This window comes from Lithobates pipiens, unplaced genomic scaffold (assembly GCF_037356315.1).
Source record: "Lithobates pipiens isolate NorthernLeopardFrog02 unplaced genomic scaffold, aLitPip1_a1.2 Scaffold_3, whole genome shotgun sequence".
NCBI lineage: Eukaryota > Metazoa > Chordata > Amphibia > Anura > Ranidae > Lithobates > Lithobates pipiens.
Window position 1 is genome coordinate 79,344,511 of NW_027507790.1, and position 22,765 is coordinate 79,367,275.

The 22,765-nt window shown below is 45.1% G+C and overlaps 1 protein-coding gene across 3 annotated transcripts in view; it reads left to right on the forward strand.

The window, feature by feature from the left end:
- KNTC1 (kinetochore associated 1) overlaps positions 1-22,765 on the forward strand; it is a 389,498-nt gene that overhangs the window by 150,119 nt on the left and 216,614 nt on the right. For all 3 annotated transcript variants that reach the window (XM_077461857.1, XM_077461860.1, XM_077461858.1), the window contains exons 29-32: positions 3,610-3,712; positions 3,811-3,945; positions 6,066-6,185; positions 11,249-11,321. In XM_077461857.1, the coding sequence (XP_077317983.1) occupies positions 3,610-3,712; positions 3,811-3,945; positions 6,066-6,185; positions 11,249-11,321 (431 nt within the window). The remainder of the gene's footprint in view (positions 1-3,609; positions 3,713-3,810; positions 3,946-6,065; positions 6,186-11,248; positions 11,322-22,765) is intronic.

Genomic DNA, 22,765 nt, shown 5'->3' on the forward strand with positions numbered 1-22,765 from the left:
GAGCACATGCTATCGTTAATATAACAATACTGTAACAATTAGCTATGAAACCAAATACATGGTCTAAGATCAATCAAATCTCATTTATTTCCCAAGGAAATAAGAAAGCTTGCATAAGGTATCAATAGAAGTTACAAGAGTACATAGCTTACAACCAGAATACAATACAAGCAGTATACTTAGCAGATCCTCACGGCTGTCCTCATGGTGGAGTGAGAGACAGCTCTTTGATGAACCCCTTTTTGATAAACACACCTCAACCACACAAACATCCCATTGCCCATCCCCCTTTTCCTGTGAACGAATCAGTGTCTCTGGGGTGTCTCCTCCCCCATGCTACCGTCCTGCCATACTTGGCCTCTGGGGGGCAGTGTTTGCTCAAAAATTGCAACTGCTCCGACTGGGTTCACCTCTTGTGATTCGATCTCGGACGCCCCTTCTCGCTTCTTAGGCCCACCTGTTGTCCTCACAAACAGACCGGAGCCACCATTGTCCTAAATCTATTTGAAGATTCTTGCACACCAGGTGGGCTGAATAGAACTCCTTCTGCTATGCAGATTGTGTTTGGTGCTTGGTTGTACAAACAGATGTGTAGAACATTAGATATATATATATAACATTAATTCATGCTCAATTCCAACACCAGGTTATCCTGATGTGAAAGTTAACATGTGAGGCTTGAAGTTGCCCTAAGATATTTGAAATGGTCCTGTCCCCTTGGGTAAATACACAAGCCAGAATAACACCTGATTAAAATTATATAAACCTGTATGTAATGCTATAAAGCTAGGATTCTTGTGTTGCATTCTCACCTACTGGATTATTATGCATTGTTGGAAAACCTAAAACATGTATTCTTGCTCTTTTTGGCAGTAACGTATTGGGTGGAGTCTAGTTCACTTTTTTTTTTTTCCCCTTTGTTTTAGTTTGGTACACTTTATGCTTTTTGTATTTGTGTTTTCAGAGATTATAAAAATGTACCTAAAAATAAATAATGACAATACCAGTTTATTTGCATTAATCTTAATCCAATCCTGTAATCGGAATAAAGCAAACCATCAATGTAGAACTAAAGCTGGCCATACATTACATTACTTCAACTATGTAGTGCAAGGGCCCACCTGATTGCATACAAATTGAAAGTATTTAGATTTGACCTCATATCATATAGGCTTGGTAAATCTGAAAGGAAAATTGTACAAGAAAATTGCATAATGTATGACCGGCCTAATAGTGAAATGATCAGTTAAAAATCAACATGTTACAGGATTGGATTTGTCTTCTGTTACAATTGGATAATACTCCCTTCTCACTGAAAGATTTTTTTTTTTTTCTGTCTAGTATAAGTGAAATGATTGCCATGGATTTATGCAAATGAGCCCATATTGCCATCTTGGTGTGTGATATATGCAGACATGTTGATTTATATATGAATTTATACCTCTCGAAAGAATGGGATAAATAGCGGCGCTCTAATACTACCAAATCAATAATAAAGTGCATACATAGTGACCTCCTGTGTGTCACCTGAATAATGTGCAAAAAATAATCTTTGTAAACGTTCACTGCACCTACCAAAATTCAAAGTGTCTCATATCATATTTTGTTATGAAAATAAAACTTAAAAACATGAAAAACAAAAAAACACACTCCCTGTGAAGAATGTGAAAAAATCAATAATTATGAGTGTCCATATAAAGTTCATAAGCACTCAAGTGATTAGATGAATGGTGTAGAATAAAATCTTAGTGTTGTTCTTGTGCTCATCCACCATGCCAAAACAAGCCAAGGTGAACAGGTCCTCCATACGCTTTGAATGCCTGCCGTATGGCCCCTACATGTTTCGTCAGACGACTTAATCACGGGATTGTGCCGAAACATGTAGGGGCATGGCAATACGGCAGGCATTCAAAGCGTATGGAGGACAGAGTGTGTTGTGATCCGACCCACTGCATTGATTAGTGGACGAGTGGAACGAGGAGTGGGTGAGACTATATCAGCTGGAGCACTAACCTGGGTCCGCCGTGACCACTATAGATCGCTTTATCAGTACATGAAGTTTGTGACCTGTTCACCTTGGCGTGTTTTGATTTTACACATGTGACTGCAATTGTGTGGGCTTTTGTTGAGTTTTAATAAATGTGCAGTGCTATATCACACTATTGGGAGTGCTTTTTTCTTGTATGTGGAACAAACAATACTTGAGGAAAAGGAATTGTCAGTCATGTTTGCAATCTGGAGATCCAATTTAATCCCTGTTAAGTGTGGTTAGAACGAGTTATGCCAAACACGAGAGTGGGAGGCAAATGTAGCTGGTGAGTGCAAGTCTTTAAGTGGGAGTGGAATCACAATCACTGAGGTGTGGTGGATGAGCACAAGAACACCACCAAGATTTTATTCTACACCATTCATGGAATCACTTGAGTGCTTATGAACTTTATATGGACACTCATAATTATTTTTTTTTACATTATTCACATGTGGGTTTTTTTTTTCCATGTTTAAGTTTTATTTTCATAACACAATATGATATGAGGCACTTTGAATTTTGGTAGGTGCAGGGAATGTTTGTAAAGATTATTTTTGCACATTATTCAGGTGACACACAGGAGGTCACTGTGTATGCACTTTATTATTGATTTGGTAGTATCAGAGCGCTGCTATTTATACCATTCTTTCGAGAGGTATAAATTCATATATATGTTTGTTGTAGACGGCTACCTTAGTTTTAGTTTTTCACTTTTCTATAAGCGCAGTGGTGGTAACACGAGTTGGAGGGCAGGAACTTGTGGATCATCAGTTTCACACATGTTGATTTACATATAGTCATGTTCATGTGGAAATAAGTTTGTTTTAAGTTTTCGATATAAAGAAAAATAATGTACTATTTTTGGATACACTCGGTGGTAGCAGTGTACTTCTTTCCTGCTGTTTGTTTCCCTATTCTTTGGGAGTCTTTTGTAGAGCTGACAACACAGTTTGAGATTTCAGAATTTCAGACAGTGTTGTCTGTTTACGTCAGAAAATAGGAGCTCAATAAAGGGTAAGCTTACCTTTTTACAGAAAAATCTGTAAGGTGAACTTACGCTGGACCCCAATCGCATCCAGTCTCGCTGTACCTGAAGCCGTCGATCACCCACACTGACACATGGTAAAGCTGCTTTACCGGTCTGGGGATTAGATATCCCAGGCAGCTTAATCTCCTAAACGTACCTCATAAAGGTATGTATAGGAGGCATTTTGATCGGCGCCGACCAATCGGAACCCATCCTGTCGGTGCTGGGGAAGAGTAGAGAGAGCCACTGGGATTTTAAACCCTGGGACCAGTAAAGCGGCTTTACAATGTGTCAGTGTGGGAGATTGCAGGCTTCAGGTACAGTGGGACTTGGGTGCGATTGGGAAGGGCTACAGTGTAAGTTCACTTTAAAGATTAGCTGTAAAAGTAAACTTGCACACTTCAAAGTTCTTTCAGGGTAAAAAGGTATTTTTCTGTATTTTTTAAAGAAACAAAATATTTTAGTTGTGCTCCCGAAATGTACTTGATATGTTTTTGTTTATTTTGCCTATGCTTTTATTATATTTTAATTGTATTTAATTTATTTCTGTTAGGGTAAAGTTACTGCAGGAAAGCTACCGACTTATGGAGATGAACAACCTTTTGCGTGGCTATGGGATCAGGGCATTTAACTTTCCACATGACAAAAATATAATGGTGAGAAAGTAATTAAAGCAGAAAGTCCTGCAGTAAACTGTCTTCAAATGTACTTTTTTTTTTTTCTGTCCAAAATAATATATATTCTTTTATTGAAGGGTTTAATCAAATACATCCTAAAGCAAGATTCCCCTTCATCTTTGGAAGATGCTTTGAAAATTGCTAAAGCATATCAGCTGCCGACAGTAGAGGTGTACATATTTAGGCTTGTGCAGCTGATTTATATGAACAGGGTATGTATTCTGTTTTTACTAATATTAATTACTAATTATATTTAAAATACATTGTACGCCACTGTTGTAGGTTTTTGGGTTTTAGAACTAAGCTGTCAAAAGAGCAGATATGAGGAGATGAAAGTTGAATAGAAAATACTATTTACCTGCAAAAACATTGTTTCACCTTTATGTTATACCGTAATTGGATTCTAAGCAGGTAGTAACTCTTGTTTTGGGAGGGGAAGCTCCAAATGTCAAAACACACTATAAAACTTTTTAAACAGTTTATCAGTGAACAGTTATAATGGACTGCTTTAGTATTATAAACATTTCTTCTCATTCGTTCATGGAAAACTTTATTTTGCATAAAATGTTTTATTCGTAAGTGATAGCTTTAGGGGAGCCATGCATTTTTTGCCTTCTGACTCTGCTGTAGTGCACATGCTAACTGGAATTGAGAGCATAGGCATAGCGTAGCATGCTGTAGCTTCACTGTCTGGTCAGTAAGCTTAGGTGTTTTGACTGAACTGTGCTGATGTTGCCAGAACTAGGGTCTCCGTTGGAAGATTTTCCCCTATTAGTGTTCTGGGGACAGCCCAATATTCAGGTTTTTCTGTTACTTTCAGCGATAATGCTAAATGTGACAAATGGAGTAAGTGAATCTCCTTAACAGGGCATAGATAGTAAAAAAAAAAAAAAAAAAACCTGAAGGTGTTCTAATCAATCTCCATTATGTTAAAAAATAAATGCACTTTGTTATATAAATATCACATACATACAGGCAAGTATGATGTTTTTATTATTTTAAAGAAGAAGAAGAAGAAGATAAAAGAAGGCTTTAGAAACACTTTAACCACTTGCCTACTGGGCACTTTTACCTCCATCCTGCCCAGGCCAATTTTCAGCTTTCAGAGCTGTCGCACGTTGCATGACAATTGAAGGCCAAAAATTTGGGTGGGAGGGGAGGAGGTTTCCTTAGTTATAAAATTTTGTACACCGGCACGCTTTCTCCTTTACTGATGTTAGGCTGCACTGATGAGGAGGTGTTGATTGCCAACACAGGTTTGCACTGTTGGGGCTGTACTGATAATCCAAGTCCCTGCTTATCAGTACAGATGTCCCCTTTCTCACCAGCCAGTTACCTGCACTCTACTCTCCTCACACTGTCAGGGATGCCGATAACTGGCAAATGTGTTTACATTGTGATCGGCTGTGATTGATTGGACACAGCTGATTACGTGGTAAAGAGCTGCTGTCATTGGCTCTTTACCCCGATCGGTGATGTGTCCTACGGACAGAGCTAACCACCGATCGCCATGAGCCCCTGAGGGCCCCCATGTGCGACAAGAATGGGAGTATGTCAGTATATCTTCCCAGAGCTAGAGTGGTCCCACCTGGATCATAATTTTACTATACAGCGGGCAGGAATCGGTTAAAGAATAAATGGACTTAAATCTAGAAGACTACCATAGACTAAAAAAAAAAGTTTGTTCATTCTGCAAAAGGATAATGATTTCAACCTGCATTATATGTTTTAGTTAAATGTGCAATTTTAGACATCACATGCTCAATAACAGGTTGGAAGCCGCACACTTTCTAACTGTATAGCGATTACTGTAATCTTCAATAGTTTAAAATTTCAGACAGGTCAAGATTACCATTTTACTTATTAAAACACATTTCCTCAAGATGGAGGAAATGCAGGTTTATGTTTATGCGCTAAGCCAACACCCTGGACACCAGCCCCATTCCATATACACATACAACTATCTATAACTTGCGGTATGTAAAAATCACGCTATTCAGATTTCTTTTCCCCGTAGTAATCCACTTGTGAAATATGCTGATCCTAGTTCTTCGGCAATGCAGTTTTGTCACATACTTTGTTGTAGGGCAATATTTTGTTGGAATAAGTGTTTATTAAAAGTATTTTCATGCACTAGAATATTTAGGAGCTGTTATAAAAAAATATAAAATATATTAAATATAAAAATGGAAATAGTTTTATTTTTATGGCAGAAAAAGATCATTAGTAATGAAAAAGTGTAAACAAGTCTTCATTATTGACATTTTGCTCTTTACATTTACATTTTTGTAGATATTTAGTTTTCTTTCTTTGGAAAATATTGCATCCACAGGGTGATGAATGCTTGAATCTTTTAAAGTCCATTTCACCATCTGAAGCAGAAATAACAGTTGAGCGTCTGTCTCTGTGGGCAAGAATAGCATTGCAGGACAGCCCAGGCACTTCTGAGGAGGTATTGTTAAAGGATTTTAACTTTAACTTTTTAGGTTATCTTTCTGCCATCAATCTGTAGCAGAATTTGCCACTAATTTTTGTGGTTTGTTAAAGTGTATGTTACCCTAAATATATGTATTTTGTGTGTGTGCTCACATATGTGTATTTTATAAATCCTAGTCTCATTGTCATGCAATTCTTACTTCTGAAGTACTTGGTTGATCCTGCCAGTCACCTTTTCCCAAGTCATCCTCCAGGATGGTAACATGAGGGATAGATTCCACCTCCTGCAGGAAGCGCCAGCACATGTTATTTTTTTTCCTTCTTTGTAAATCCAACCTCTTTTATTAATATTGAAGGTCATAACAGAGAAAATGTCACATATAGCATAGATTACAAAAATGTACATTCTTGCATAGTTGTACGTAACAAAAAGAAGGAAAAAAAGTCTGAACCAATTTAACATGAAGTGGTACATGACCACATGTCAATTCAAAGGGAATCCTCTGAACAGGAACATAAAGACAAAGTATACAGTGTTCAATAGGGATGAGCTGAATACCCCCCGGTTTGGTTCGCACCAGAACCTGCGAACAGACCTAAAATTCGTGTGAACTTTAGAACCCTATTAAAGTCTATGGGACTCGAACGTTCGAAATCAAAAGTGCTAATTTTAAAGGCTAATCTGCAAGTTATTGTTATAAAAAGTGTTTGGGGACCTGGGTCCTGCCCCAGGGGACATGTATCAATGCAAAAAAAAAGTTTTAAAAACGGCCGTTTTATCAAATAGTTTAGCTTGCGTTAAAAAGTCCCAGTGTAAAATTAAAAGATGTGAACGTTTATGAGAGGCTGACAGGGAAACCGAGGGAATGGACTCCAGGGCCAAATCCCATCGTTCACCGGTTATCTCCCCAATATCCTCTGACCATGAAGCTCTACATTTAAGCGCAGCGGAATACTGTATAGAGTTAAGCAGCCGCTGATAAATATGGGAAATCAATCCTTTCTTCTCTAATGCATATATCGTCTCAGTAATTAACATGTTGCATCTGAACTGCATGCCAGACTTGCAAATATTATTAAAATTGTGCATGAGACAGTGAATATTCAGAATGCAACTGATCATAGGATTTAAATATATTACACACATATACCTGATCTACATATAAATATGCCCTTGCTCTTCCAGGTATGAAATAACTGGAGGTTGGCTACTTCTGGGTACCCTGGATTATGCCACAAGGGAGTGAAGCATAGAAAGCCTGTTATATGTAATAAAGATTTCAGTTCATGCCAGACCCCATGCAGGGGAGTTGTAGTAGGAGATGAGGATGGGAGAGCAGGTAGACCAACCAAATTAGGATCAGAGTTAGCAATTAGGCCTGTTATAGGGTCCTTATAATCTATATGTCCCCAACCAGCTAGTTGCAAAAACTGGGCTGCAAGAAAGAACATTTTGGAATGTGTTACATCTAGACTTCCCTTATCTTTAGCATATTGCAGCGTGGCAAGTTTGATTCTGCATTGCTGCTTTGTACAGATAAGGTCTCTGAAATGGAAATCAATATGTATAAACCACTTCTGGGGAATCCACATGGGACTATGAAATCTATAGAGAAGCTGAGATGTCCAGATCATCTTGATTAAATGAATTCTGCCGACAACAGACAAAGGTAACTTACACCAACTGCAACATTTCAACCGCTGCTTTTCTTGCAGCGTGACCAGGTTCAAGATTAGGTATTTGGGTTAGAGGATAGCACCACTCCAAGGTATTTAACCTTCTTAGCTGTATTCCTGAGTGTGGCTCTGGCTGAATTTTTCATACTAAGTGTAGTAACCCCGAGCCACACTCGGGACTGCATCGCAGTATCCAGGCAAAGTTACCTACCTTGTTACCAGGATCCTGAGTTGTCCCCCGCTGTGTGCGGCGGCTGTGTCTTCCACCCGATGCTCTGTATGCCGGACTCTGTTCGATGCAAGCGGCGCGACGCATGGGGAGGTAGCCCGGTGGGAAATTCAAAAAGTGTAAAAAATAGAATTCGTACAGCACCCTGTAATCGGTATCAAATTATTTCACTTCTCTTTTGTCACTAATGTTTTGTCCAGTGCCCTGCATGCACAATTCTGCAATTGAGCACATTTCAGTGTGGTTGATTACATTATTGAATACATTTTATTATATTATTATGTTTCATAATTTATAGTTCTACCGTATATACTCGAGTATAGGCCGACCCGAATATAAGCCGAGGCCCCCAATTTACCCCCAAAAAAACTGGCAAACTTATTGACTCGTGTATAAGCCGAGGGTGAGACATGCCTGTCCATCCCTGTGTGTGTGTCCGTCCATCCCTGTGTGTCCGTCCATCCCTGTGTGTCCGTCCATCCCTGTGTGTCCGTCCATCCATCCCTGTGTGTGTGTGTGTCCATCCGTCCATCCATCCCTGTGTGTGTGTGTATCCATCCATCCATCCATCCCTGTGTGTGTGTGTATCCATCCGTGTGTGTGTGTGTGTGTGTGTGTGTGTCCAGCCTACCTGTGTCCCGAGCCTTTGTCCCGAGCCTCCGTCCCGTGCCTTGCCTCCGTGCCTTGCCGCCGTGCCTTGCCTCCGTCCCGTCCCGTGCCGTGCCTTGCCTTGCCTTGCCTCCGTCCCGTGCCCTCTTCGTCGGCGCCTCGGCGGCCATTGTAAAATTCAAAAGCTGCGCCGCCGCCTTCGCCTGTGATAGGCGGAACACTGAATTTCCCAGCAGCCTGTGTTCCGCCTATCACGTACATCGTATCATCCTCGTCCGTAGTACGAGGATGATACGATGTCCGTGATAGGCGGAACACAGGCTGCTGGGAAATTCAGTGTTCCGCCTATCACAGGCGAAGGCGGAGCCGGAGGCGCGGCTTTTGAATTATAGAATGGCCGCTGTCTGTCTGCTCGACACGCTGATCGAGCGGGCAGACAGCGATGACTCGAGTATAAGCCGAGGGGGGCACTTTCAGCCTCAAAAAAGAGGCTGAAAATCTCGGCTTATACTCGAGTATATACGGTATTATGATTTTGTGTTTCAAACTTTTTTCACACCAGGATGTCTACTAGACTCTTGTTTGGACAGATTTAAGTGAGTTATTCCTAAGAATCTCAAGCCTACAGTATAAAACGCCAAATTTCCATGCAAAAATATATACCGCTTTCAGCATCAAAAATCTGACCTAATCATACCGCCCGGGAAGTTAAATTAATTTGTTTTTGGTATTTGTAACGCACCATTTGGTAAAAGGGTAATTAAGTGCTCTAAGGGCATAAGCATGGACTTCTTCCAATTGATGCTGAATCCTGAAAACCTGCCAAACGTGTAATAAGCTGCATCAATGCTTACGTGCCCTCATTATCTCCTAAATATAATGGGGTATTGTCAACATATAGGAATATTTTCTGCTCTAGTCCAGCACTACGGAATCCAATGATTGATGTTGAGTTATGAATCAGGATAGCTAGGGGCACAATCGCCAGAATGAAAAGGATGGGGCATAGGGCACATCCCTGCCTCATAACTCTATACCAGGATAATGAGGAAGATAGTTCATTAATGACGGGGCTCGAGGGGCTAAATAAAGTACCCTAACCTAAATTTTGAAGTTTAGGTCCCAGGCCAAAACGCAATAAACTTTCCCAGAGGTAGGGCCATTCTACAATGTCAAAAGCTTTTGCTGCGTCCATGGAGAGAATGGTCATACTTCCCACATTATCCACTGGCATCTGTAGGTTAAGGAAAAGACGCCTGATATTATTGGCCGTAGATCTGGAGGGCGTAAACCCTGACTAACTTTAGATAGTCTAGTAGCTAAAACCCGGGCCGGAAGTTTTACATCTGTGTTTAGCAGGGAAATGGATGTCTGTGAATCTGGAAAAAGTGCATCTTTGCCTGGTTTAGGAATTAACACATAAATGTTTAAAAAGGCCACCCACCAGCTGCCCCTCAGTTCTTGTGTTCTCGGCATCCTGCACAGAGGAGGACACACAGCCCCAGTTTGTTTTATAATTTTTTTATTATTATTTGGAGCAGGCACAGAAGCTGATCTGTGTTAGTGTGGTCAGTTTCCATCTGTTAACTGGCCTTTTAGAGGTACTGGACACTCTACAGACACCAATGCTGATGTTGGGTAGTTTGTTCAGCCACCACACCCCCAACCTATCACAGCTTTCCTCTGGCACAAACCCCCTCTCGATCACACCTGGCTTCTTGAACATGCCCCCTGCTTAAACACAACCTGCGTCCTGTCCTATGGAAAAGTGTGTGTCCTGTGCCCCACACTGTCAGGAAGGAGATGTATGGTCACATGACAGGACATTTTAACCTTGTAAAAAGGGTAAATCTTTTCTTAAACTAAGCAATACCTCCTATATTAAAGTGGGAGTTCTTTTTTTTTTTTTTTTTTTTTTTTGCAGCTGCTGATTTTTAAAATATGGACACTTGCATGTCCAGCGCACCCGTGATTTCGGCACCCGAAGCCAACTTGTCGCTCGGCTCTTGGGTGCTGCTGCTTCACTTACCGCTTCCCTACTGAGCATGCGCGAGTCGTGCTGCGCAATAAGGACAGTCCCTGCTGTCTCTGGGATCCGTGTGTTTCCCAGCAGACAGCGGGGGCCCTGCAGGAAGTGGTGTACATTCCCGCAGATTCTGCGGATATATATGCTCGGAAGTGGGTGCAGATACCTGTATTATACATGTATCTCTACCCCCCCTCCCCCTTGAAAGGTGCCAATTGTGGCACCGGAGGGGGAGGGTTCCGATGAGCGCAAGTTCCACTTCAGGGTGGAACTCCGCTTTAAGAGGTTTCTATATCATGATATGTTAACAATTATTTTAAGAAATGTATTTTTTTTCGGGGGGGGGGGGGGGGGGGGGGTTCATTTCACCGAACCTTTCTTCAGCTTTCATTTGACGTTCCCTGCCACAATTAGAGTTTCATACATGAGGACTACATTTAAACAAAAATAATTTAGAAATTTTGACTCACACATTCAATAATTGTACGGCGAAACGCTTTTCTGCTGATAATGATTTGTTTATGAAAATTTGTTTCAGTTCAAGGAAGATCAGAAAAGAATTGCAAGAACACTAGTGGATATTCTCAAGTTCAATTTGTGCAGCATTAAAGGTGTGTTGCGCCATTAGTGTTTTTATAGACAAATCATTTGCAAATTTTAAATGTTTGTAGGTATTCTTGTTTATGTTGTAATAATGACTGTTTCTGTCCTGAGACCTTTATGACTGACCTGAGTATAGCAGAGACCATCCAAGTGACGGCCAGTGTTAAAACGGGAGTCCGCCGTTTTTTTTTTTTTAAAAGCCAGCAGCTACAAATACTGCAGCAGCTGACTTTTAAAATAATGACACTTACCCGCCCAGCGCGCCTGCGATGTCGGCACCCGAAGCCGATCTCTCGATCGACTCTCGGGTGCTGCCGCCGCCATCTTGGGTATGAGAATCAGGAAGTGGAGCCTTTCGGCTTCATTTCCCGGTTCCCTACTGTGCATGCGCGAGTCACGCTGCGCAATAAGGATGGTCCCCGCTGTCTCTGGGATCCGTGTGTTTCCCAGCAGGCAGCGGGGGACTTTCGGAAAGGGGCGTAGACTCTGCAGAAAGGGGCGTACCTTCTGCAAAATCTACACCACCCTAAAAGGTGCCAATTGCGGCGCCGGAGGGGGGGGGAGGATTTCAATGTGCGGAAGGTCCACTTTAGGGTGGACCTCAGCTTTAATTTGGCAGCAAATTTTGATTTAGTTTTAGTATTAGGACTAAATTGGCATTTTTGTTCTTTTAGTCTTCTGCTATTGTTTTATTTGTATTTAGTCAGCTAAGTCTCCAGTACATTGTAGTCGACTAAAATCTAGTACAATTTAAAATCATTTTAAAGTCAGTCTGCTAAAATCTAATGTGTTAATGCATTATTTAAGCATGTCTCTAGAATTTCAAACCTCATTATACACTTCTGGAGTAGAAAAAAACACCTAATGTCATATTATTATTTACAGTACCATGAAAATGTATTCATACCCAATTGAAGTTTTCCAAAAACAACTATTTTATTGTGATTTTATGTGATGGACCAACACAAAGTGGCACATAATTGTGAAGTGGAAGGAAAATGATAAATGGTTTTCAATTATTTATTTTTTTACACATAAATATCTGAAAAGTATGGTGTGCATTTGTATTCAGCCCCCTTAACTCTAATACCCCTAACTGAAATCTAGTGGAACCAATTGCCTTCAGAAATCACCTAATTAGTAAATGGAGTCCACATGTGTGCAATTTAATCTCGGTATCAACACAGCTGTTCTGTGAAGCTCTTAGAGGTTTGTTGGAGAACCTTAGTGAACAGACCACATCATGAAGGCCAAGGAACACACCAGACTGGTCAGGTATAAAGTTGTGGAGAACTGTAAAGCAGGGCTAGGTTCTAAAAAATATCCCAAGCTTTGAACATCTCACGGAGCACTGTTCAATCCATCATCTGAAAATGGAAAGAATATGGCACAACTGCAAACCTACCAAGACATGGAGAGCTTTAATCAGAGAGAAGCCAAGAGGCCCATGCTAACTCTGGAGTAGCACAGAGATCCACAGCTCAGGTGGGAGAATCTTTCCACAGGACAACTATTAGTCATGCACTCAACAAATCTGGTCTTTATGGAAGAGTGGCAAGAAGAAAGCAATTGTTATAAGAAAGCCATAAGAAGTCCTGTTTGCAGATTGCAAAAAGCCAGGTGGGGGACACAGAAAACATGTGGAAGAAGGTGCTCTGCTCAGATGAAACCAAAATTTAACTTTCTGGCCTAAAAGAAAAACGCTGTGTGTGTGGTGGAAAATTAACACTGCCTACACATCACACTTGAACACACCATCCCCACTGTGAAGCATGGTGGTGGAAGCATTATGTTGTGGGCAATGCTTCTCTTTAGCAGGGATAGCGAAGCTGTTCAGAATTGATGGGAAGATTGATTGAGCCAAATACAGGGCAAGAAAAACCTTGTTTGAGTCTACAAAAGACTTGAGACTGGGTCGCAGGTTCACCTTCCAGCAGGACAACGACCCCAAACATACAGCCAGAGCTACAATGGAATGAATTGGATAAAAGCATATTAATGTGTTAGAATTCCCCAGTCAAAGTCCAGACCTAAATCCAATTGATGATCTGTGGCAAGATTTGAAAATTGCTGTTCAGATGCTCTCCATCCAATCTGACAGAGGTTGAACTATTTTGCAAAGAATGAGCAAAAATGTCACTCTCCTAGATGTGTAAAGCTGGTAGAGACAGAAAAGACTTGCAGCCGTAAGTGCAGTGAAAGATGGATCTACAAATTGACTCACAATGCACGCCATACATTTCACATATTTATTTGTAAAAAAATGAAAACCCTTAATCTTTCTCTTTCGTTCATTGACAGACACGGCTCCAGTAATCATGACCATAGGGTTATTATGCCACCTTCAGGAGAGGACTAGGCAGAACATGTAATGCATGTGAAAAACAGAACTTTACAGTTCCGCCCAGAGGGCGGTCCCTTTGGTAATAACCCCTCAGCCTGCTTCCTGCAGCTCAGTTTTTTTCTGTCTAGTGAAGGAGAAGGACCTAGGCTCCCTGCGGGACCATCGGTCCTGGGAATTTTTCTGCATTTTTGCCTTTTGCGCAAGTTTTTAAGATCCTGTGATCTGCTATCAACAGCCAGCTGGGTGACAGGCTGGATAATCTAGATCTTTGTTGTCACCCCAGCCTGGCCAACGAGTGTGTGCAGACCCTAGCTATGCTCTGGGTCGGCCACAACATGCCCCTCAGGCTCCAGGGGCAGCCGGGGAGAGCAACGATCTGGGGCACACATGACCGGACTACCGTTGTCTTTGTCACAGTGTCCCGTGGCCAGCAGCCACCTTGTACTGCTTGGGAGTGGGTCTGTGATGGGATGTCCCCAGCTCATCCGGATGGTAAGTACAGCTCTTCCTGCCTCAGTGGGATTGAGCAGCTGGGCATTCCCTGGGAGGATGATTAGGGGGTCCCTCTCCTCCCTCTCTTCTCTCCCTGCCCCTATTTTCCTTCCCCTCCCCCTATTTTCCTTCCCCTCCCCTGTGGGGGTTGCTGCATGGGCTGCTGAGCGGCGTGTGTACCTGAACCAGGGGTCCTCCGGGGGGCTCTGACCTTGGATGGGGACAGCGCTGGGTGTGTGTCTCCCTGGGTGTTTGTGGTCTCTCCGCTGGGTATCTGGAGGCTCTGCATGTGCTGTCGTCATAACGTTGTTCCGCTGCCATTATCTCTGGTTATTCACTGTGTACAGTTGCTTGTCGGTCATTTTCTGTGTCTCAGAAGAAAGCACGGTCAGGGGCCATTTTCCCGAAGTTTTGCAGCCATGTTTCCTGTGTTTGTCCCTTAATACAGGGCGGCCAGCAGCCATTTTGTTGTAGCTCAGCGCCGTTTTTATCCTCTGTGCTGGTTCCTGTTGCTCAGAACAGCGTGTTTTTTTTGGCATAGACACCTGGGAGCTGCTACTGGACACAGGCACCTGCAACAGAATAGCGCAGCACTCGGTCGGGGTGGTGAGTCCTGCGGTGGGGGCCCCTCAGTCTGCAGCAGCTAGGAGGGTGGGATTGTGCATCTGTCCTAAGTCCCCAAGGGTGGCAGACGGGGTGGGTCAACATGGCTTCAGAAACTGGTGTTTTTTCCCCAGAACTCCCTGCAATTGCAACCGGCTCATCTGCAAACAGTGTAATGCCTTTAGACGCTTTGTCGGCGTTCCTTGAAACATTCGTTGGAGGCAGTGTGCAGGCACAAAGGTGATAAAAAGCGCCCCCGTCCTCCGTGGAGAGCTGTGAGGATGATTCCCCGTCCGGGTCAGCGCAAGACAAAGCGCTAGTTGGAGCACTTATCACAGCTGTGCAGAATATCCTGAAAATTCAGGATACAGCAGGATCCTCTGCTGAAGTAGCAGTCCCTTTTGGATCCCGTAAGCCAGCCCGTACACTTAAGGTGTTTTCGTATCTGACTTATTTAGATAAGTTCATATACAAGGAATGGGGAAGGCTGCAGCCGACCTTCTCGGTCCCCAAAAGAATGCCGGTGCGATACCCATTTGAAGAGAGCCTTCTTAAAAAATGGACGGCTCCTCCGGTTGTGGACCCCCCAGTATCCAGGTTAAATAAAGTAACCACGATCCCGGTAGAGGAGACTCCGGCATTTAAGGGCCGAGGCAGTTCTTTGTTTATGGTTGTGGGGTCAGCAATGCAACCAGTACGGGCCACAGCACTAGTGTCGCAGACACTTACTGAATGGGCAAAACTTTTTCACTGTGAATTGGAGAAGCAGCAGGCTACTCTTGTCTGAGTGGAATTAGCAGACCAGTTAGTGCACAGCCTTGAGTACATTTGTGATGCGGCCCTGGATACGCTTCCTTTGCTCTCCAGGGCTTCAGTGTCAGCAGTGGTCCTGCGGCGCCTGATTTGGCTAAAATGCTGGTCTGAGGAGCAGGCATCTAAAAATGCCTTGACGGATCTACTCTTCCTTGGTGAGCAGCTATTTGAAGCCTTGTTCGATGACATTATTAAGAATGTCACAGGTGGGAAGGGCACCTTGCTCCCACAGGCCAGGAAGAGTAAGGAGCCACGCCGCAGGCAAGGGCCCTCCTTTTCACTCAAGAGACTTTTTCGTCCGTCCGGGACTTCGGCTAAACGCTCCCAGCTCGACAGGGTAGCTACTGAGGGACAGAAGCATCCCTGGACTGGCAAGCCTAACAAGTCAGCGAGCAAAAATGCTTCCGCGTGAAGGTTTTCCCCGCCCGTCATTCGGGTGGGGGGTCGCCTTCGGGAGTTTGCAGCCCGGTGGGCCTCTCGACTGTCCGACCAATGGATCTGCCAACTGATGGTGGGTTCTGGAAACGGAAAGGTTTCAGGGGTTCTACTCCAATCTGTTTTGTAGTCCCCAAAAAGGAATGGGTACATCCAATCTTGGACCTAAAAGCCCTCAATTTCTTTAGAAAAGTAAAGAAGTTCGAAATGGAATCAGTTCGCTCAGTTGTCGCTGCGCTCCTTCAGGGGAACTCCCTGGACATCCGAGACGCATACCTGCACATACCCATATGTCTCAGACATCAAAAGGTTTCTGCGATTTGCAGTAGGGGAAGCCCACTACCAGTTTGTGGCTCTCCCCTTTGGCTTGGCTTCAGCACCCCAGGCTCCAATTTTGGCGTTGTTGTGACAACCCTTCCCAGAACTGGCCGTCCGGCCAAACAGAGCTATCGGGGGAGAAGAGCCTTGGTGAAAGAGGTAAATAAGATCCCAAAGATCACTGTGGCTGAGCTCCAGAGATTCAGTTGGGAGATGGGTGAAAGTTGTAGAAAGTCAACCATCACTGCAGCCCTCTGCCAGTCAATGAACTTCAGAGAAAAGGATTTTACGGTGCGTACAAAATCCTATTTTTTTTTCCTTCTACTTCACAATTCTGTTCCACTTTACGTTGTTCTATCACCTAATATCCCAATAAAATACATTTTCTTTTTGGTTGTAACATGACAAAATATGGAAAATTTCATGGGGTGTCGATACTTTTTGAAGGCACTGTATGGTTTGAACAAACTACACAGACATGGATTTAGCCGTTATATAACATCTTTACCCTGTAAACCCAAGTTTTCTTATTACTTTTCTTAGTACACACGGCTTCATTACTTGCTATAAGTGCATGCTACTTTTCTGTTTATGAGAACAGGTAGCCCAAAGCCCACCCACACGCTGCAGTCAATTAAATCACTGTGTGGACAAGTGCCTGCACAAGTAGGACATACCAAAGAGGAAGATCCAAAGCGTTATAACAGACAATAGGAGTAATATGGTAGCAGCATTTAAACAAACCACGGCAACAGCAGTAGAACCACCCAGCTCTAGGGAGGAAGACTCCCCCACCCAGCTCTAGGGAGGAAGACTCCCCCATTTTTGTAGAAAGTCAACCATCACTGCAGCCCTCTGCCAGTCAGGGCTTAATGGCAGAGTGACCCGACGGAAGCCTCTCCTCAGTGCAAGACACATGAAAGCCTGCATGGAGTTTGCTTTAAAAAAACACCTGACGGTCTCCCAAGATGGTGAAAAATCTGATTCTCTGGTTTGATGAGACCAAGATAGAACTTTTTGGCCTTAATACTAAGCAGTATGTGTGGCCAAAACCAGGCACTGCGCATCACCTGTTCAATACAGTCCCAGCAGTGATGCATGGTGGTGGCAGCATCATGCTACAGGGTTGTTTTTTAGCTGCAGGGACATGACAACTGGTTGCAGTCGAGGGAAAGATGAATGTGGCCAAGTACAGGGATATCCTGGACGAAAAAACCTTCTCCAGAGTGCTCAGGACCTCAGACTGAGCCGAAGGTTTACCTTCCAACAAGACAATTGCCCTAAGCACACAGCTAGAATAACGAAAGTAGTGGCTTCACAACAACTCTGTGACTGTTCTTGAATGGCCCAGCCAGAGCCCTGACTTAAACCCAATTGAGCATTTCTGGAGAGACCTAAAAATGGCTGTCCACCAATGTTTGCCATTCCTCCTTTCAGATCCTCTCCAGTTCTGTCAGGTTGGGTGGTAGAGGATCCCCAAATCCAGGTGTGAAAAACTTGTTACATCTTTCCAAAAAAAAAAAACCTCATGGCTGTATTAGATCAAAAGGGTGCTTCTACTAAATACTGAAGAAAAGGTCCGAATACTTAGGGCCATGTGATATTTCAGTTTTTCTTTTTTAATAAATCTGCAAAAATGTACATTAATGAGGAAAACAATGAACTTAAATGATTTTAGCAAATGATTGCAATATAACAAAGGGTGAAAAATGTAAGGGGGTCTGAATACTTTCCACCCCCACTGTATTTCTTTAAGAATATTGCTCAGAAATTTTACTGTCCCAAGTGAAAGAGCCCCTTCATTCTTTCAACACAAACCACACATAGAAGACACTGGATAAGAGGGGTAACAAGAAATTCTTAGTCCGCTGTGGTTGCACGGTGAGTGTGGTTAATGCAGATCCGACTGGGGTTCTCGGTCACCCTGTCCCCTTGATGGACACAGGAGGGGCTTGGGGAGTCGGGCAAGGAGTTTCCAGAGCTCTCTAAGTTAAGCTGGGCTCCACAAGCCCCCCCGCCCAACGTGACACGTGTCAGACCGAGTCCAAAATGAATGCTCTGCGGTTAGCCATTGCTTTTCTTTTACGTGATGACACTACAGTCAATTATCAAATGGATATGAAATTAATGATCTTGGGGCTGTCTGCTCTATGTAGCTTTGATATTTTGTCATATATTTTTCATATATTTTTTCTCATGTAATACTATTCCCATAAGATGGGAATAGACACTGCGTGTGGTCTCGTCTGGTGCATGGCGGCAAGTATTAAAATAATTTTTGATAACGTAAGATCAATAGTAAACGTCTTCAAGTCTTCCATTCCATTGCAACACTGAGGATATTGGAGCATTGTGGCCTTAGTCTTTTAAATAACTGCCCCACAGCTGGTCAAGTAAAACTACTAGAACATTAAATATGATCAAAAGAGGATGTTCTCAATAAAAGTGGAGTTGTGTACTGTGCTTAATTCTGTATGACTTTCGGGATGAGTTGTTTTGTCCAGAACGGAGGCCTATAATGCAGCTGAGTGCTCTGGACGGTGGTCTGAAGAGGACTGTAATGTTGCATAGTGCTGGATGGCGGTCACAGGTCTGAGGGATGGCCTGTAATGCACAGTGCCCTGGATGCCAGTGGTCAAGGAAGGCCTGTGTAATGCACACACAGTGCTGGATGGCGGTCTGAGGGGAGGCCTCAGGCCTGTAATTGTAATGTACTAAACACTCATTCTGCTCTGGACGTGGGCGCCTGGCTGGCGGTCATCTCGTGAGTCGGGATTTGGGAGACCTGGCTGTAATGCGCACACTGCACAGTGCTGCTCTGATCTCTGCCAGTCACGGTGCACACAGTTGCTTGCTGGAAGCGGAAGCAGGGGGATCTCCGTGAAAGTTAGTTCACAAGGGTAAACGTCCCTCCTTGCCATTTTTGTTCGTTAATGAAAACTAATCTGATTTTCATCATAGTTTTCTTCAGTGAACGGAAATGTGCTGTCCTTTTTTCATTTCGTTTTCATCACTAAAAATGCCGCTGACCAAATCTTTGAAGAAAAAGTTTTCATTGACAAAATTAACACTGGTGACAGCATACTCAAAAGTACAAGTTACTAGAAAACGCCATGGCTTATACACAGATGTAACCACATTGTCCTATATTGCTGGAGGTCTGTCTGGTATTGTCAGCTACCACTATATATTAAATGATTGCACACGGTACATTTACTTTGACGCTAAATATCATTGTTATGGTAGCAGCTAGCTGCTTGTTCTGTGGACATTCACCGCAAGATCACGTTTAGAGACGGCGGGGGAGGTGCCCCCTCCCGCTGCTTCCTGGTCGTTTCCGCCTTTATTGGAGAGATCAGTAAGAGCCCATTCACACAGGGGCAACACGACTTGTAGGCGACTTGATCAGGCTACTTGGACACGACTTGACAGCGGCGACTTGGGACGACTTCAAAACGACTTGTGATGACTTCAAGCGCGACTTGGGACGACTTACAAGTCGCCCCAGGCCAGGCGACTTTTGCCGCGGCCAAGCAGAGAATGAGCTCAAGGGGAAACTCCACGGCAAATTTCTGAAAAAAATTTGGCGTGGGTTCCCCCTCCGAGAGCATACCAGGTCCTTAGGTCTGGTATGGATTCCAAGGGGAACCCCCTACGCCGAAAAAACGGCGTGGGGGTCCCCCCCAGATCCACACCAGACCCTTATCCGAGCACGCTACCCGGCCGGCTAGGAAAGGGGGTGGGGACGAGCGGGCGGCCCCCCCCCTCCTGAGCCGTACCAGGCCGCGTGCCCTCAACATGGGGGGGGGTGCCTTGGGGGAGGGGGGCGTGCGGCCCCCCCCACCCCAAAGCACCTTGTCCCCATGTTGATGAGGACAAGGGCCTCTTCCCGACAACCCTGGCCGTTGGTTGTCGGGGTCTGCGGGCGGGGGGCTTATCGGAATCCGGGAGCCCCCTTTAATAAGGGGGCCCCCGGATACCGGCCCCCCACCCTATGTGAATGAGTATGGGGTACAATGTACCCCTACCCATTCACCTGTGAAATAAAGTACAATAAAACACACAACACAGAGAAAAAGTATTTTATTGCACAGCCGGGGGTCTTCCGTCTTCGGGGGTCTTCTCGCCGGACTCCTCCGCTATGTGTGTGTAGCTCTTTTGCCAGCGGAGGAGTCCGGCTTTCTTCCTCCCCGCCGCCGGCCTCTTCTCCCGACTTCGGGGGTCTTGTCCCCCTCTTCGGTTCTTCTGCCGGGCCACCGCGCCTGGTCCGGTGGCCCGGTCTTCTGTCGCCGTCTTCCGTTCTTCTGTCGCCGCCTTCGGTTCTTCTGCCGGGCCACCGCGCCTTCTTATAGCTCTTTTACAGGCGGTGGCCCGGTCTTCCGTCGCCGCCGCCGCCGCCGCCTTCCGTTCTTCTCCTTCTTCTTCTCCTGGAGATGTTGACTCGACGAGCTCTCCGGCCGGAATGCCAGGGACGCGCTCCGCTGCCTCTTATATAGGGACAATGGGGCGGTGTCACATGGGTTGATGTCACATGGGTTGGTCACATGGGTTGATGTCACATGGTAAGGGGGCGGGGTCACCATGTGACATCAACCCATGTGACCAACCCATGTGACATCAACCCATGTGACACCGCCCCATTGTCCCTATATAAGAGGCAGCGGAGCGCGTCCCTGGCATTGTGGCCGGAGAGCTCGTCGAGTCAACATCTCCAGGAGAAGAAGAACGGAAGGCGGCGGCGGCGGCGACGGAAGACCGGGCCACCACCTGTAAAAGAGCTATAAGAAGGCGCGGTGGCCCGGCAGAAGAACCGAAGGCGGCGACAGAAGAACGGAAGACGGCGACAGAAGACCGGGCCACCGGACCAGGCGCGGTGGCCCGGCAGAAGAACCGAAGAGGGGGACAAGACCCCCGAAGTCGGGAGAAGAGGCCGGCGGCGGGGAGGAAGAAAGCCGGACTCCTCCGCTGGCAAAAGAGCTACACACACATAGCGGAGGAGTCCGGCGAGAAGACCCCCGAAGACGGAAGACCCCCGGCTGTGCAATAAAATACTTTTTCTCTGTGTTGTGTGTTTTATTGTACTTTATTTCACAGGTGAATGGGTAGGGGTACATTGTACCCCATACTCATTCACATAGGGTGGGGGGCCGGTATCCGGGGGCCCCCTTATTAAAGGGGGCTCCCGGATTCCGATAAGCCCCCCGCCCGCAGACCCCGACAACCAACGGCCAGGGTTGTCGGGAAGAGGCCCTTGTCCTCATCAACATGGGGACAAGGTGCTTTGGGGTGGGGGGGCCGCACGCCCCCCCTCCCCCAAGGCACCCCCCCATGTTGAGGGCACGCGGCCTGGTACGGCTCAGGAGGGGGGGGGCCGCCCGCTCGTCCCCACCCCCTTTCCTGGCCGGCCGGGTAGCGTGCTCGGATAAGGGTCTGGTGTGGATCTGGGGGGGACCCCCACGCCGTTTTTTCGGCGTAGGGGGTTCCCCTTGGAATCCATACCAGACCTAAGGGCCTGGTATGCTCTCGGAGGGGGAACCCACGCCGAATTTTTTTCAGAAATTTGCCGTGGAGTTCCCTCTTGAGAGCTGATAATTCTGTCAAAGTCGCCTCCGTATAGACAGAGATCCGACTTGGAGGCGACCTCCATTGAAATCAATGGGTACCGGTCGCCTACAAGTCGGATAGAAGTAGTACAGGAACCTTTTTTGAAGTCGGAGCGACTTCAGTAGTGTGCATTAACACGGCTCTCATTCACTTACATTGATTTTTAAATGTTGTCCGACCTGAGGCGACCTGAGGCGACTAGGGGCGACCTGAAGTCGGATCAGGAGTTGCCCCTGTGTGAATGGGCTCTAAAGGCGGAAGCAATTTGATCTACTGGAATGATGGGCAGGAAGTTGAGTACGCAAGATGGCCCCTACTCGACTCTGTCCCTGAAGGACCTGAGCGACCTCTAACATCTGTTCCGCTTAACGATCTTAAAGGGACAATTTTTTTTTTTTTCTGTTAAATGTAAAATTATTTTTTTTGTATTTTTTTTTACCACTTAACGACCGCCACATGTACATTTACTTTGGCAGAATGGCACTGCTGGGCAAATGGGCGTACAGGTACGTCCCTTTGAATTTGCCGCCATGTGGTCACAGGCGCAGCACCGCCGGGGCGTGTGCGACCCTGCCGGGAGCTCCGTGAGTCGGATTGCCTGTCCCGTGGACTCAATTGCTGCAGGGATACCCACGATCGTCTCACGGAGCTGAAGATTGGGGAGATGTTAATGTAAACAAGCATCTCTCCGTTCTGCCTTGTGACACTGTCACTGATCATGGCTTCCTGCGATCTGGAACTATGATCAGTGAAGTGTCTTTCGTAGCCCCTCCCCCTAACAGTTAGAAATGCTCCTAGGACACATTTAACCCTTCCTTAGCCCCCTAGTGGTTAACACCTTCA